This window comes from Ictalurus punctatus, chromosome 24 (assembly GCF_001660625.3).
Source record: "Ictalurus punctatus breed USDA103 chromosome 24, Coco_2.0, whole genome shotgun sequence".
Taxonomy (NCBI): Eukaryota; Metazoa; Chordata; class Actinopteri; order Siluriformes; family Ictaluridae; genus Ictalurus; species Ictalurus punctatus.
Genome location: NC_030439.2, coordinates 21,695,031 through 21,710,888, shown reverse-complemented (window position 1 = coordinate 21,710,888; position 15,858 = coordinate 21,695,031). Strand labels below are relative to the sequence as shown.

The window sequence follows — 15,858 nt, the reverse complement described above, 5'->3', positions numbered from 1 at the left end:
AATAGAGAGATAATAAAGAGAGAGAATAGAGAGAGAATAAAGAGAGGGAATAAAGAGAGGGAATAGAGAGAGAGAATAAAGAGAGGGATGGTGAGGGAACGGCTGTTTATAGCTGCATAAGAGAGAACAGGAAGTTGTTTTGCTGATGTTACACATCACTTCACACAGGGGTTCCCAAACTCTTCCAGGGCAAGGCCCTCCAAATGGCATTAACATTTGACCGAGGCCCCCCTTTTGCAAGATGTCTTTAAAACACATTAAAAATAGAGACTTCTGAATATATCCCCCTTTTTTATATATTAATAATTACATCTTTACATGACATTATATTAGGAAGTGTGTGTGTGTGTGTGTGTGTGTGTGTGTGTGTGTGTGTGTGTGTGTGTGGTTGTCTGAGAGTGAGAATTTATTTTTCACACCAAATTGTTGAGGCCCCTGAGCGCCCCCTGACGGCCCCCAAGGGGCCGCGGCCCCAACTTTGGAAACCACTGACTTAACACACATAAAACACGTTTCTTCTGCTTCATCCCACCCAGTACACACACTCATCCGCTCCTAGGGAGAAATTAGCATCATCAGTCCACCTACTGGCATGTTCTTTGGAGGTGGGAGGAAAATGGAGAACCCAGAGGAAACCCATGCAGAAACTCCACACAGTCAGTAACTCTCTCAGTACAACATTGTGATAAAAAGAAATTGCTCAAGTGATGATCTGCTCAGTGGCGCTTCATCAGTGCCTCCATTCTGTTGATGGATGAAGCACAGGTGAAGGTGCCAGTACTTTGTGCATAGCAACCAATCATCTGGTTAGTATATTGTACACCTATAAAGTGACATGTATAGATGTTAAAACTGATCAAAATGATTTTTTTTAAAGGAGTGAATATCTGCATTTGTTTTCTCGGGAACTGGGAGCTCCAGCTTTAATTCAGACTTTAATGTAAATTACAATCTTAAACAACAACACAAAAAAAAACACACCTTATTTTGGTTTATTAAAGAGTGATAGAGACAGGAACGAGTCAAATCCAGTGAGTTGGATCTGATCTGGGTCTGTGAGCTCCATGATGGAGGACTGCTCGGTGGTGGTGGTGGTGGTGATGAAGTTGGTGATGATGGAAGATGGTGGTCTTCACGCTCCGGAGCACTAACTCAGCTGTGCGCGAGCGTTACTAACACAGGGTGAGTTTTAAATGACACATAAGCTCTGAATATCATGGTTTAAACTCTGGGAAGAGTAAACAAAGGCAGATTTCATGGAGGTCGGATGGTGTGTTTACAGAGTGACGCGGTAAAGCGAGTCCGCAGCTCGCCTCCATCCATCCGCCTCAGTCTTGTTTTTCCCCACCCGCACTCTGCTTAAAAAACAAAATAACCCGCCTCCTGCGCGTGCCACGTCACGACCGGAAAGCCACGCTCTGATTTGCGAACTGAGCACGAGCACGAACTAGTTAACCAATTCCAGACCGGAGTGAGGACACGTCACAGCGCGGAAGGGCGGGACGTGTCCGGATACGGGTGCGGGAAAAAAGAAACCAACCAAGGCGCTCGAGAATCCATTGAAGCCTGCAGGAAGTGTGTCGAACAGGGGTGAGGAGAAAAAAAAGAAAAAGAAAAAGGAAAAAAAAAAAAAAAAGAGAGAGAGAGAGAGACGGCGTCGTTGCGCGAGCGCTTTCACTGAAGCGGGATATAAAAAAAAAATATGGCGAGGGAATGAGTTTATAATTCATGCGCGTAGATTAGCAAAGAACAGAGCTCCTGATCCGTTCTCCCGCTGTCGGGTAAGTCTGAGCTTTATTTATTATTTTATTTAAAACAATGGTTTCCAGTCGGTGAGATAACGGCTCTCTCTCCCTCTCTTTCTCACACACCGCCGCGGAGCTTTGTGTTGATTCAAAGCTACAGCTAACTAGCTAGTTAGCGCCGCTTAGCTTAGCAGTTTTACACCACTCCACTGATGCTGAGAGAAATATCAGTCAGATTTTAATTAAATATTTCATTATTATTATTTATATTTTTAACTGGCAATAATTTCTACCCCGCTGTTCTTTTTTCCTCTCAGCATCGCGGGGGTGTTAGCCTGCTAACTATGCTAGCTGGAGTTAGCTGGTTAGCGCTATGCTAGCTACACCCACAAAGCCAGCTGGATAGATAGCTAACAGGGCGCGGGTGTGATACAAACAAAATATGCACATTTACATTATTTTATGCGATATTAAAACAAGAAAGTGACCATTTAACCATGGCTGTATCATTTACAAATACATTTATTTATATTTATATTTTTATTATATACTGATCTGGCTAAGCTAATTTAGCCGAGCCAGCTAATGTTTTTTTTTCCTCCTCGGGCAAAAAGGAATCCGCGGGAAAATAAACCGCGTGTAAGTATTCATTATTCCAGTTTAAAATAAATCCTGTACGTGGACATTATTCACAAGCTAAGTCATTAAAATAAGTTTTCTACACATTTCTGTTCGGCGTATATCGGCCTTTTGACGCTGCCCAATTCGTCAGGGGGGAAGGGGGGGGGGGGGGGTAAGACCGGTTCCATCCCAATCCGCACACTACAGTACTAAATAGGGTGTGAAGATAGGGCGGTCTCAGTCGCACGGGTCACCATGGAGACGGCAGGTAGTGTACTAGTTTGACATGGAGATGAGTGAGAGTGTGCGCGGTTTGGAACGCAGCCCGCGCGCGGGCCACAGCTCTGCCTTGTTCCAGTAGAAATGCTGCTATTTGAGTAAATGTGAAGATGTGACAGACCAAGGTCACACCTCGAGCGCGTGCCTTTTACCTCTTTAATTGATAATATTTAATAAGTTTCACCTGTTTTCAGGTTGTGTTAGAGGGTTGTATCAGTACCATCATCTGTGACTTTAATGCTGATACACAACAGAACTCAGATATTTATCAGCTGTCAGCCATCAGGACTGGACTGTACAGCTTCCTCCTGCTGGGTTTGGGTGTTTCATCACCGGGTCACATCACGTTTTAGAGCCTAAAAATTTGTTACATTTCCCTGTTAAAGTTCAGCACTAGTGCTCATTCACATCTGTCTCTCAGACACTGACTCAATGTGTTGTTTTTGTTTGTAAAGCGCTGTGTGTCAGGTTTTAGTGATTCGGGGTTATAACGGTGATGTTCCAGTGACCGGATGAGAAACCTCCACATCACACAACTTTACTGCTGGAGTTTAACTTTTATATTAATGTAAATTAGGTTAACTCCTGTGTGAATGGAGTGTACACTCCTGCTGAATTCACTGCTTTATTACAGACCTGGTGTGTGTGTGTGTGAGAGAGAGAGAGAGAGTGAATCCAGGTGTGTGACACCCTTATATCCTGCAATATGCTAATTACTCTAAATGTTTTATTTGTTATCAGACGCTTCAGGTGTGAGTTCTCTGTCTGTCTTTTTCTCTCTCTGTCTTTCTTTCTCTCTCTTTCTCTCTCTGTGTCTGTCTGTCTCTCTCTCTGTCTGTCTTTCTCTCTGTGTCTGTCTGTCTTTCTCTCTGTGTCTGTCTGTCTTTCTCTCTGTCTGTCTTTTTCTCTCTCTGTCTTTCTTTCTCTCTCTCTCTTTCTCTCTCACTCTGTCTTTCTCTCTCTGTGTCTGTCTGTCTCTCTCTCTCTGTCTGTCTTTCTCTCTGTGTCTGTCTGTCTGTCTTTCTCTCTGTCTGTCTTTCTCTCTCTCTCTGTCTGTCTCTGTCTGTGTCTGGCTTTCTCTCTGTCTGTGTCTGGCTTTCTCGCTGTCTGTCTGTCTGGCTTTCTCGCTGTCTGTCTGTCTGGCTTTCTCGCTGTCTGTCTGGCTTTCTCTCTCTCTGTCTGTCTGGCTTTCTCTCTCTCTGTCTGGCTTTCTCTCTGTCTGTCTGGCTTTCTCTCTGTCTGTCTGGCTTTCTCTCTGTCTGTCTGGCTTTCTCTCTGTCTTTCTGTCTGGCTTTCTCTCTCTGTCTTTCTGTCTGGCTTTCTCTCTCTGGCTTTCTGTCTGGCTTTCTGTCTCTCTCTCTGTGTCTGTCTGTCTTTCTCTCTTTCTCTCTGTCTGTCTGTCTTTCTCTCTGCCTGTGCGTGGATCTACTTCAGTGTTCACAAATAGCTTTAGTTGTAGTAACAGAAACCCACTGGACTCCCAAACATCTCAGAACCTAACTCTTGTACTGAGTTCTGACTGAGGCAGAGGTCTGATCCTGTCCCAGAGAGAGACTGTGTGTGTGTGTGTGTGTGTGTGTGTGTGTGTGTGTGTGTGTGTGGAACAGACCCGTCAGTGTCTCCTCCTGTCAGTTCAGAAGGGAAATAAGAAGGGGATTGCCGGCGAGTAAAAGCGGTGGAGTTTGGGGTTAACCCCGTGGTAATAAATATACACCGTTACAGAGTTCCGAGTGTTAGAGAGAGCATCCTTTGTGTTCTTGTTAAAGTAAACACTTACAGGCTTCATTAAATCCAGATTTTATTACACCCAGTGTTCAGTGATGTGGAAGTATTGGATTTCTGATTACACTGTGCCGTGCAGTACCAAACATAACTCACAAATTTAAAATAATATAAAAAATAAATAAACCAAACCCAAACTTGAATGAAATAATAAATATATTCTGCCTCTTTAGATGGTTGAAGTGCTGCGACTTTCTTTTAATGATTTATACAGACATGGCGAACACCATAATATGGTTTGTTCTTGAGAATGTCACAATGTTGTCATGGTTATTATTGTAAAGGTCTTAGTCATTAACAGGTTATACTTTATACACACGACGTGTGTAAAGTCAGAATAATCTAATTTTAATACTTCTTTAATATAATGATAAGTTGGTGATGTGACGCTACACACGTGTAGCCGAGATCCCGTTCAACACGCTGCAATATTCACTGCACAATATTCTCTTCACAGATGTATCACAATACGGTCACTGCAGCGTAAGGACAGACATAAGGACCTCCTTTTCAGGTACAATGTCCAATCCGCAATCAGACGCAAGCCACAGTATGGGGTTTACCCTCTATATAAATATCAATGTACTGAATATATACTGAAAAATATCAGCATGTGCCTAGTACCTGGATACAGAAAATTCACCACTGAATGACTTTATTAAAAATGTCCAGTGACCTAGAAATAAAGTACACACACACACACTTTCCCTCCTAGTTCCCACTACGGAGGACGGTGTAATGTAACGTGATCGTTTTGCGACTCTGGACCCATCTGGCGTTTCACTGTGTGTGTGTTTTAACACACTCGATGGAGCAAAAGAATCCAGATGGATGTGCAAAACTCACGGAATGTGTGTAGTTACCATAATACACTGCGTACACGATCGCTCTGGTATGGTGCGCCGGAGCACTTGGGTTTAAAGCCTGTTAACTCTAACATTCCTGATGTGGAGAGAACAGCTGCAGCGCACACCTGCGATCAACTAAACGTGCTCGCAAGGACCTGAAAGCGGTGTACAACCGCATGTCTTCGCAGCACATTCACGTCACGTCGGACTTACGCGAAACACAACGTTTGACAACCGTGGCAACTCGCACAACCATTAAATAAACCGTATTTTAACACGTTTTGCCATCGTTAAAGATCTAAAATACAGCGAGAAGAAAGTTTACATCGTACCGTTTAGTCTAGTAAGGTTGTATTTGCGTCACGTACGATAGATTTTGAGATTTCGGAAAAGCGGTAAGTGCGACGGAGAGGCGAACAATTTTTGAGAGTCAGATACTCGAGTACCTGCAGTAGTTGGAATTAAGATTTCCCCAATGGGAAAAGCTGATCTCCACTGAAACTCTGGCCTACTGCGTTCTCCATCGAAACTCCAGGACTCCTGTTTCAACTGCAGAAGGACATGTTCTAATACATCATGTAATCTATTTGAGACAGATAATCTGATTTTTACTCGAATAAGTGCTAAAGAAGCTGAACCCCTCGTTTTTTTTTGCATAATTCACCTCGACTCCTATGCCATCATGGTGGTCCAAATAACCTCCCAGACCTCCAGATGTAGGAATGTGGAATTGGATGCTGGCAGGCAGCCGACTGGAGTGGGCTTCAAATGTCACTATGTACTTTCTTACGCCTTTCAGACACCGAATAACACACAGCGGAACAGACAGGGCGTTAGTTTAGTACGAAGATGAAAGAAGTGCAGGTCACTTTCAGCATGTCCTTGCATATAAGCTAGTGAAGGATTTCCATCTGAAATATCCAGCTCCATGACTAGCTTCTGTTAGAAACGATTCGCTAATCAGCCGTTAACTGCATGTGTTTCTGTGTGGTTTATAGCTAGCTTGCTGTGCTGTAGCTGTAAATACTTTAATCAGTGATGTCATAATCGTTGCATTAGCATTGCACTTTTTCTCTTAAGTTCACTGTTCTCAAATGCAAATATTCTCAAATCAGACAAAGTAAAATATCATGGATTAGTGTCATCATCACTTCATGACCTGTTCAGCATCATTTCTGCACAGTGGTCTGATGTTACATTTGTCTTTTCCAAAAAGATATCAACAAGGTGTTTTGTTTTTTTTTTAAGCGGAGCTTTCGTCATGTCTTGGACCTCTGCTTGTAGGTGTGGGTAAATTCCTTAGAATTTTTTTATGTCTCTTTTTTTTTTCTTTTGTGTCTTCGTAGTCTTCCCCATCTGGCGCCCCGCATCTGTCCAGACGCTCTCTGAACCGCCGGGATCCGAGTGGATTTGAAAGGCTGACTGGAGCGAAAAATCTGCCTCCCAGGTAAAATGGCTGATACCACAGAAGCAGAGAGCTGAGCATCACACATTGCCCCCCCTTTCTTCTATGTTCGAGGATCATTTTATGTGGACATTTTCCCCTTCCATTTCAAATTTTTCATCATGGCTATGCATGATATGAATCGTGCCAAGGGTTTTCCTTGCAAAGAATGCGACATGATATGCCCAAGTACACCTAGCCTTCTGGAGCATATGAAAGCCCACTATCACCAAGAAGCGATTGGCAGATTTGAATGTGAACAGTGTGGACGAATTTTCAAGCATGCCAGTAGCTTGGCTTCGCACAAAAAGTCCCACGAGCTGGGTTCATTCCAGTGCCCAGTGTGTACCAGAACACTACCCAATGCAATAGCCCTGAAGAACCACCTCCGCATTCACACTCTGTCTCCTAGTGCACAAGCTGAAGAGGAGAATGAGGATGGTGTTGATGAAGATAGGGATTATGGCTTAGCACAAGATCTTTCTGACACAGGTTACCGGGGCCACCTGAACAGCAGCGGCAGCATGATGGCGGACCACGACAAGCAGAAGTCTCCGGGGTCCGAAGATGCTTGGGACAGACCGTTCAAGTGTGACCAGTGTGACAGGACCTACCGGCACCACGGCAGCTTGGTCAACCACAAGAAGTCCCATCAGGAAGGCACTTACAAGTGTACCGTATGTTACAAGCAGTTCAGCAATCTGGCAGCGCTCGGGGCCCATGAGCGCAACCATTCCAAGTTCAAGCCTCCCGGGATGTCCATGGGAAGCCTCGTGCCCGAGGCGTCGTCCGATCATCGCCCCCCTGCCCCCCAAAACGACGACATGGCAGCCTGCTTTTGCCACCTGTGCCAGGTTTCTTTACCCAATAAGAATGACTTTCAGGAGCACATCCTGTTGCATAATGCTGCGTCGTCGTCGTTGGGGCTGACGCGTAGTTTCCCAGGGATAGTGCCGCACAATCTCAGCACTGTCCGTTCCCCAACGATCAATCCGTACACCCCAGCTCTTGGCGACCCTCTTCCACTTCCCCCGTTACCTGACAAACGTTACGATCAGATGCTAGGTCCTCCTGTCAACAGTCCCATTTATACATGTGCGTACTGTGGGTCAGGACATTCCGATGTGGAAAGTCTCAAACTGCACTACTTGACCCATGAATCTCACCCCCCACCACATGCCCATGTGGGACCCTCTATCCTAAATTCAGATAGCCTGGGCTCCAACTCCCAGCCATCTGTGTCCTCGCCCAGCGAGGAATCCAGATCCCAGCAGCAGTCCTCATCCATTGATGACGCAGACCGCAGGTTCAAGTGTCAAGAGTGTGGAAAAAGCTATCGGCATGCAGGGAGTCTCGTTAATCACAAGCGCTGTCATCAAACAGGGCAGTACCAGTGCACCATTTGCTGTAAGGAGTATCCTCACCTTGCAGCACTTCACAGCCACCTCCGCAGTCACAAATCCCGCCCAAACTCTCAGGGTATGAGCTCAGAAGGTGACTGGCTATCTTCCGAGCCCATGACAGGCCTAGACTCCCAACAAGGCTTTGTGCATTCTCAGGATCAGGAGAATGGCACGACGACTCCCATCTCACTTTCTGGTAATCTCGATGATGCCGCCCATTTTGTTCCAGACGGTGGCCATAGCAGCGGCCTCGATTCGCTGGAGTTCCATGACCGGTTTGATGGTTCGCTGGCTCAGGGCAACTCTGGCCATCCGCAGAACAGTCGCCAGTCAGACCGGAGCATGTGTGCTGAGCAGGGCAGTTTGTCCAATGGCTACATGGGAAACATGGGCTTCCACACCTCAAGTGGTTCTTCTTTGCCAGCAAGCAGCTCCAGCCTCAAAGAAGGCAGCCGCCAGCGACGTGGACAAGAGCAGTATGGAGGAAGTCAGGGAGGCCAGTCTAAGAGAGTCGAAGAAAAAGATGATGGTGAAGTCTACCAGTGCACAGTCTGTGGGAACCATTACGCAAGTCTTCGGGCCCTTCGTAGCCACTTACGCAGCCATGGCGTGAACCACGGTGCCGGACCTTCCTCCTCCTTTTCGCCTGTAGGTGAGTGGAGGAGGCGGCAAGAGGGTAGTCAAGCCAGTCTGCTGGTTTGTAGTATATGTGGCCAGACTTTCAGTAAAAAACACGACCTTCTTAATCACCAGTTGGTCCACGGACCTCCTCGACCGGGTGGCTCCGGACAGGGCTTGGGGGGCAGCAGCTCTAGTGCTAATGGCAAAATGGATGGAAGGAACCACATTTGCGTTGACTGTGGCATGTTCTTTGCAGATCGCCATCACCTGATCACTCACCTGTGCCCAGGCAAGGGGAGAGGCGGAGTGCTGAGCAAAGACTTGAACGGAGCTAAAGGGATGAGTGGTGGTGCTGGGACCAGCAGCAGCGCTGTGGGCCACCGGCAAATGTCCGGCTCGGACGATCGGCCACATAGGTGCGACCAGTGCGGGAGAGGTTACAGGCATCCATGCTCACTTCTGAACCACAAGAAATCGCACAAGACTGGGGTCTTCCGCTGCCTTGTCTGCCAAAAACGCTACTACAACCTGCTGGCACTCAAGAACCACCAGAGGACTCATTTTGACTTAAAGAGGTTAGCCAGCATTGCATGTGCCCTATTATACTCTAACTGTGTAGTTCTCTTTGCATACTTTGACTGTGTATGTACTGAGTTCCCCGCTCGTGATTATCCAGGCCATCACTGAAACAAAAAAATACAATTTGAACCCAATTGTGAATATTAAAGAAATGTGTACAACCCATTCCATTAAAAAAGATGAGGGCAACACACACTCGCTCTCTTTCTCTCTCACACACACACACACAAACACGCAATATGTATTGCACAACATCTGTACCATTTTTTTTATCTTTTGTGTAGTCATCTCTGTATTTGTAAGATATCCATGCTGTGTGCTGCGTTGCTTTCATTGTTGTTTTCTGTTCATACGGTATGTTTAGATTTGGCTCTCCTCTCACCATTTCTGGTTTTCTGTGTTTTTCTCCCCTTTATGTGTGTTGCAGGCACAAGTGCGAGGAGTGTGGCAAAGCCTTCAAGATCCAAAAGCAGTTGATCAACCATCTTCGTCTGCACGAAGAGCACCGAGCCAAAACAGGAGGTCGAGATCAGCGCGTCCAAAGCATGAACCAACATAACGGATCAAGATACGAGGGAGGACCTTCTCAGATGCAGCAGATGAGAATGGGGGACCCCAAAATGCAGAACCCTTCCCAGATGATGCCCAATTATGGCCAGCAGCAAGGTTTTAAGAAGCCGTACGCCGGGGCGAGGTCCCAGCAAGTGGATGATGGAAGTGGACGCCGCCCTTTTGCCTGTGATCAGTGCGGCCGCACCTACCGTCACGCCGGCAGTCTGGCCAATCACAAGAACCTGCACAAGATCGGCGAGTACCATTGCAACGTTTGCAACTCCACCTACCCCAACCGTCTGGCTATGAAGAATCACTTGCGTATGCATTTTGCTCTCAAGAAGTATTCTTGCCAAGACTGTGGACGTGGGTTTAGGAACCAGAGGCAGCTGGAAACTCACACTTCCAACCAACTTTGCAAAGACCTTCCCGGTCCCAGTGTGCAGCAGCAAATGGCACCTCCTCCCCCAAGCTACGAGTGCAATGGATGCTCCGAGTGTTTTCGGTCCTCCTCCGACCTTGCTTCGCATAACTGCAGCGCCCAGCTTCCTTCCTCCTCAGCCTCCCTCAACAGCTCTGGTTTGACCATGGATCCTGGGGACCTGGGATCTTCAGAACGCGAGGAGCGACCTTTCTCCTGTGACCTCTGTGGCTGCTCGTACAAGCACGCCAGCAGCCTTCTGAACCACAAGAACACGCACAAGACGGGAAACTTCAGCTGCTCCTACTGTGACAAGCCGTACACCAACTACATGGCGCTGCGCAACCACATGCGCATCCACACGCAGAAGAAGAGGCACATCTGCTCCACCTGCGGGAAAGCCTTCCGACTGGCCCGATTCCTGCGCAACCATCAGAGGGTCCACGAGGAAGGACACGCCCGATTCGGATGCCCCACCTGCGGGAAGAGTTTCCAGGGGCGCTCTGGGCTCGCCAGGCACCGCTGCGGGGACAACCAGGTAGGCAACGAGTACAGGAGGAAGGACACTTCGAGCACTTCGAGAGAAGGGGCAGAAGAGTGCCGGTTCACGTGAGTTTTTACGTCTAGTTGTTCGTTGATTTATGAAGTGAACTTAGTAAAGATCACACGGGTCTCTACGTGTCTATTACAGGTATATGATCTCCAATCCGGCTTCCTCGGGACCATTCGCGTGCCGGAATTCGGATTTTTCTGAAGTTTGGACAGTATGATTAGTGGAGACCAGATAAGTTACCCCACCACCCCTTTACTTTCAGTTAGCATTATGCTCTAGAATACTAGGCTGCCATGATTTTAATCTGTATAATGAATAGTTAGATGTTTTTTGTCTTGTGTTAAAGCTTTCCTTACTGTTGTTTTAAAAAAAAAAATTTTTAATATAATTTCAAAACAATGTTTGTACTGTTCTTTCTTAAGCTCGTTAACTGTGGGAGCTAAAGCAATATCAGCAGAATCTGTGTCTCCCGAGACACAAATAAATAAAATACATGTGGTGGTCCCAATCAGCGTCTCGGTGACTAGCAGACCCAGTCATGGGACTTGGAGTTTTGTACATGTGCTGTTTTATGTGTAAAGAACAAACATATTTCCTTCTGGAAGTCAGCAGTACACCTACTAACACCTTTGATTCACACCAAAATGCTTTAAAAAAAAAAAAAAAAATTAAAAGTAAATTCTGTTAGCAGGTGATCAGGTTTGTGTCCTGCTGACTACGGGAAGAATTTGTATTGACTTTATGTGAAATAGTGAAAGGACTGCCTTGTAAACAAAGCACGAGCAGAATGTGTTTATTATAAATTAGCTTAACAATTAAATCTACCAAATTTTTTTGGGACATTTTAAATATTTTTGGCAGCTGGATTAAAGATCATATACCTGTACATATACCAGTCAGGATATTTTACATACAGATTAACCTAGGGCACTTAATAAAATAAGCTTTTAAAAGTCAGAGCAAGAGATTTATGGTTCTCTCTCCCTCTCCCCTTTCTTTTCTTTTTTCTTTCTTTTTGTTCCCCCCCTCTACAGATGTGAGCAGTGCGGCCGTTCATACCGTCACGCCAGCTCTCTGCTGAACCATAAAAACACTCACACCGTCGGTATCTATCACTGCGCCGTGTGCCTCAAGACCTACCCCAACCTGCTCGCTCTGAAAAATCACCGCCGCATCCATTCGGAGCTGCGACGGCACTGCTGCGCGGAATGCGGAAAGGCGTTCCGCGTCTTCTCTCAGCTCCAAAACCACCGCCGGCTCCACCAGAAAGAGCGAGAATTCACGTGCACGCAGTGCCAGCGCACATTCCCAAGTCAGACCAGCTTCCGATTGCACCTGCAGACGCATCACGTACGAGCCCAGAAATCCTCGCACTACCACCACCACCAGCAGCAGCAGCAGAATCTGGCAGGTTCCTCTGGGGGCAGTTCCGACCTTGGGTGGAGTTCCGGGCTTGACCTGACCCTGATGCAGGCTTGTCATCAGAATCCGCCACAGCGCAGCCGCAACGACACGAGCCGCAAGCCGCACGTTTGCGACCAGTGTGGGCGCGGGTACCGCCACGCCAGCTCCCTGCTCAACCACAAAAACAGCCATAAGTCTGGTACCTACTACTGCAGCCCATGTCAGAAAGAATTCTCCAATCTGATGGCGTACAAAAACCACCGCCGCATACACACCGAGCCAAAGCGGTACCAGTGCTCCGACTGTGGTAAATCGTTCCGCGTTTCCACGCAGCTCGTGTGCCACCGTCGCATCCACACCAAGGAAAAACCTTTCTCATGCCAGCAGTGCGACAAACGGTTCTCCAGCAAGTCGAACCTGCGACATCACCAAAAAGTCCACTGGTCCCATAACAGCAGCACGTCCATCGGCACGTCGAATTTCCTGACCATGCCGACAGGACCTTTTATATAAAATACACGCGGGGAGCAGGACCTTCTTAGTGCATGGAGACAATAGTGACCAGGTTTCTGGAGGTCATTTCTAGATACCGTATCTGCAGGGGGGGTGCTATTATAATTATTATGATTATTATTATTTTTCAGACGAGCAGGTTGTTTGGGTTTTAGAGGACTAACCCACCCATTTTCACGCAGAAGGTTGTTTTATATCACCTCTGTACATCTTGAAGACTTGATTTACACTCGAGTGATTGCTCCAGATCTTTACAGCAGGACTAGGCATGTGCCGATTGATCTTACCTTCACGTCGTACAGGAGGAAATGAAGTGTACACAATATCCACCTCACACCAAAGACTTGACTATTTGGGCACCAGTCTTGAATTTGGTGTGAAGGACATATCGCGGACATTAACATTTTTTAAATTTATTATTTTTTAGTTTTATTAAGCGCAGAAAAACGGACGTGTTAACAACCGTTCTTCGGCATGTGCCTAACGACGCGTGTAAAGCGTTTGCTGCGAGGCTGTTCCCATTTAAATCCACCACGTTCTAATCCAGAACCGCTTCACGGATCACAGCGTATAGGTCAGACCTGTTTTGATGACATCACGGCGATTAGACGAATCGTATCCTGATTTAAGTATTCATAAAGAAGCAAAGTTTTATTCATTGAGGTCACACCTGACAGGTGATTCTGTATCACAGAAAACATTTCTCTCACAGTCGACTTCCCGCCGAAACACACACGTGTAAAATACACATTGTAAGATTGATGTACGTGTAGGTTTTAGATCTGACCGCATTACAGGTCACATTTGAAAACTGACTGCAGTCGCCATGTTGTGTAGAACTCTCAAGGGTGTTTGTTTTTTCTCTTTTTTTTTTTCCTTTTCAGTTTTCCCTTTTGATGTTCTAATTTTTTTTTCTAACTTGGGTGTGACAACAAGCTTCAAACGTTATTATTATTATTATTAATTATTATGACTATTATTAAATATTATCATCATTCTGCAGATGACGGAATTGCGATTTGCTTTCTGTTGCGCGTTGTAATTTTAAAGAACCCTTGTTTAAACAAAAAAAAAGAAAAGAAAAAGCAGCGCCTAATTAGCTAGTGTATAGAAAATGATAGGTTGTGCTTTTTGGAAAGAATTTAAAAAAACAACAAAATTAAAAAAAAGCAAAACGTGTATATTGATAGGCTTGTACTGGCATTTCGGTTTTACCTTGTATTGTATCGTACTTCTGACTGTATTATTTACAGGAACACTTTTTTATAAAAACATCACTGTAGTATGCGTTTTTATTTATATTAACCCCTATAATGCTAGTTTTTAGGAAGTCTCCCTCCTCCACACATTTATTTTTTTATTTTTTATTTTCAGTACGCGACCGACTTGGAGTCGAGGATGCCGGGACTCCTAAAGAACATTTGTTCTAGTGACTAATCTCTCCTGGGTTTTATGCTTTTAACGCGATTGGGCTGTGTCTCAAATCATCCCCTTTCCCTTGTACAATAGCCGGGGAGCTGTAATAATAATAATGTGTGTTTCTCCCGATTGAGTGTCACTGTATCGTTACTCCGTCCTCGTGACAGTCGTTTCCCCAGGAAAAAAAAACATGGATGTGCCTCTGTTTCACACTTTTACGGGATAATATTTGTGAACGTTACAATCACTTGGGCAAACTTTTTTTTTTCTTTTGTTTCCCTTGTATTTATTAGTATCTTTTCTTTTATTATTTAATTGCATTTCATCCTTTATTACCAGGAGCACTGGTATTACCAAGTCCATTATATAAAAGAGCACAGTTAGAATTGTGTGTGTATATAAATATATGTTCCTATAACCTGAAATTAGGTGAGGAAGGGGGGGAAAGCTGAACTATATAACAAACTTAGGTGCATTTGATTGATTTGATTTGGGAAGGATTGACGAATATTAGATTTCCATTTTGTGTTTAACCTTTCCTTTTCTTTTTGTTTTCCCTTTTTTCATGCGTTATATATATGTACTGCTGACTATACACTTTTTTTAAAACTACATTTTGATAATTCATTTCCTAACAGAAAACCCGTTTGGATTATAACCTTAACGCTCTCAAGTAATGAAAATAAATAGCTGAAAACAAAGTGATTGGCTGCATTTGTGTGTGATCGTAACGAAGAAGAACCCGTTGCGCTCCCGTTTACAGAATATCGATCACGTGTTAAAGGCGCTTTATCGTAGCCCCTTTTGGACATGTTTGGTTTACTTTGAGTGTCTATGCAACACAAGTCAAGTTATTTTTTAAATAAATGTCGGTACAATGTGCCCCTCCTTCAGGGATCCGAAAGTCCAGGGGACGGGGTCTGTACCTGAATAGGAGAACCTAGATCAGGGTTGACCCTGCCCCCTGAACTTTTGGTTCTGTAGGGTGGGGTACTTCTACCAACGTCCCTAATGTATTATTCGTCTTTAATAATGGCAGTTTCCTATTGTGTGTGTGTATATATGGACTATAAAACATGGCTGCTGCCCATCAGCCTTGTCGACATTAATGTGGTTTGAAGCCTTCACCTGACACCATGGAGTGTGTATGTTAGTGCCCTTATATGGAAATGTAGGCGTACCATCAAAGTTTTACCTACTTCTAACACTGGACATTGTCACAAATCAGATTTATAGACCTATGGAAATCTCGCTGCATCTTTTAGAAGTTACTCAGCATCTAGTGTCTGTCATATTTCTTTATTGAAACATGTAGCTGTGTGCTGTCGGGTTAGCATTAGAAGCTAATACCGTGTTTATGAATAATTCTACCCAGAAGTAGCATGTATAGAGAAAAGCACCTTGTGGAACACCAAACTTTTAGTATGAAAAGAGAAGTCATCATTTACAACTTCAGTCTGGTAGTGATCAGATAAATAAGACCCGAGTCAAGAATGTTCCCGTAACAACCCTGTTCCTGGAGATATACCATCATGATCCAACCATGATGGTGCCCACCTGACCATCTTATCATTGCCTTAAGACGTTCTTGATCAAATAAAACAGGCGTATTTGGTGTGGTTTTGGCTGGAGATGAAAGCTGCAGGAAGTTAGATCTGAAGGAAGAGGGTGACC

The 15,858-nt window shown here is 45.1% G+C and overlaps 1 protein-coding gene across 6 annotated transcripts; it reads left to right on the top strand.

The window, feature by feature from the left end:
- Nucleotides 1–1,640: 1,640 nt before the first annotated feature.
- On the top strand, nt 1,641–15,198 carry si:dkey-89b17.4 (zinc finger protein 646). 6 transcript variants are annotated; one of them, XM_017454397.3, is made up of 7 exons: nt 1,641–1,781; nt 4,885–4,941; nt 6,622–6,722; nt 7,212–8,774; nt 9,000–9,318; nt 9,750–10,904; nt 11,883–15,198. In XM_017454397.3, the coding sequence occupies exons 4-7, from the start codon at nt 7,244–7,246 to the stop codon at nt 12,763–12,765; spliced, it is 3,888 nt and encodes a 1,295-aa protein (XP_017309886.1). In that variant the 5' UTR covers nt 1,641–1,781; nt 4,885–4,941; nt 6,622–6,722; nt 7,212–7,243; the 3' UTR covers nt 12,766–15,198. The 6 variants fall into 6 exon arrangements, with proteins under 6 accessions (XP_017309886.1, XP_053531426.1, XP_053531425.1 ...); XM_053675451.1 differs by adding an exon at nt 10,987–11,080 and having other exon boundaries at nt 6,622–9,318; nt 9,750–10,833; nt 11,882–12,021; XM_053675450.1 differs by adding an exon at nt 10,987–11,080 and having other exon boundaries at nt 6,622–9,318; nt 11,882–12,021.
- Nucleotides 15,199–15,858: the final 660 nt, after the last annotated feature.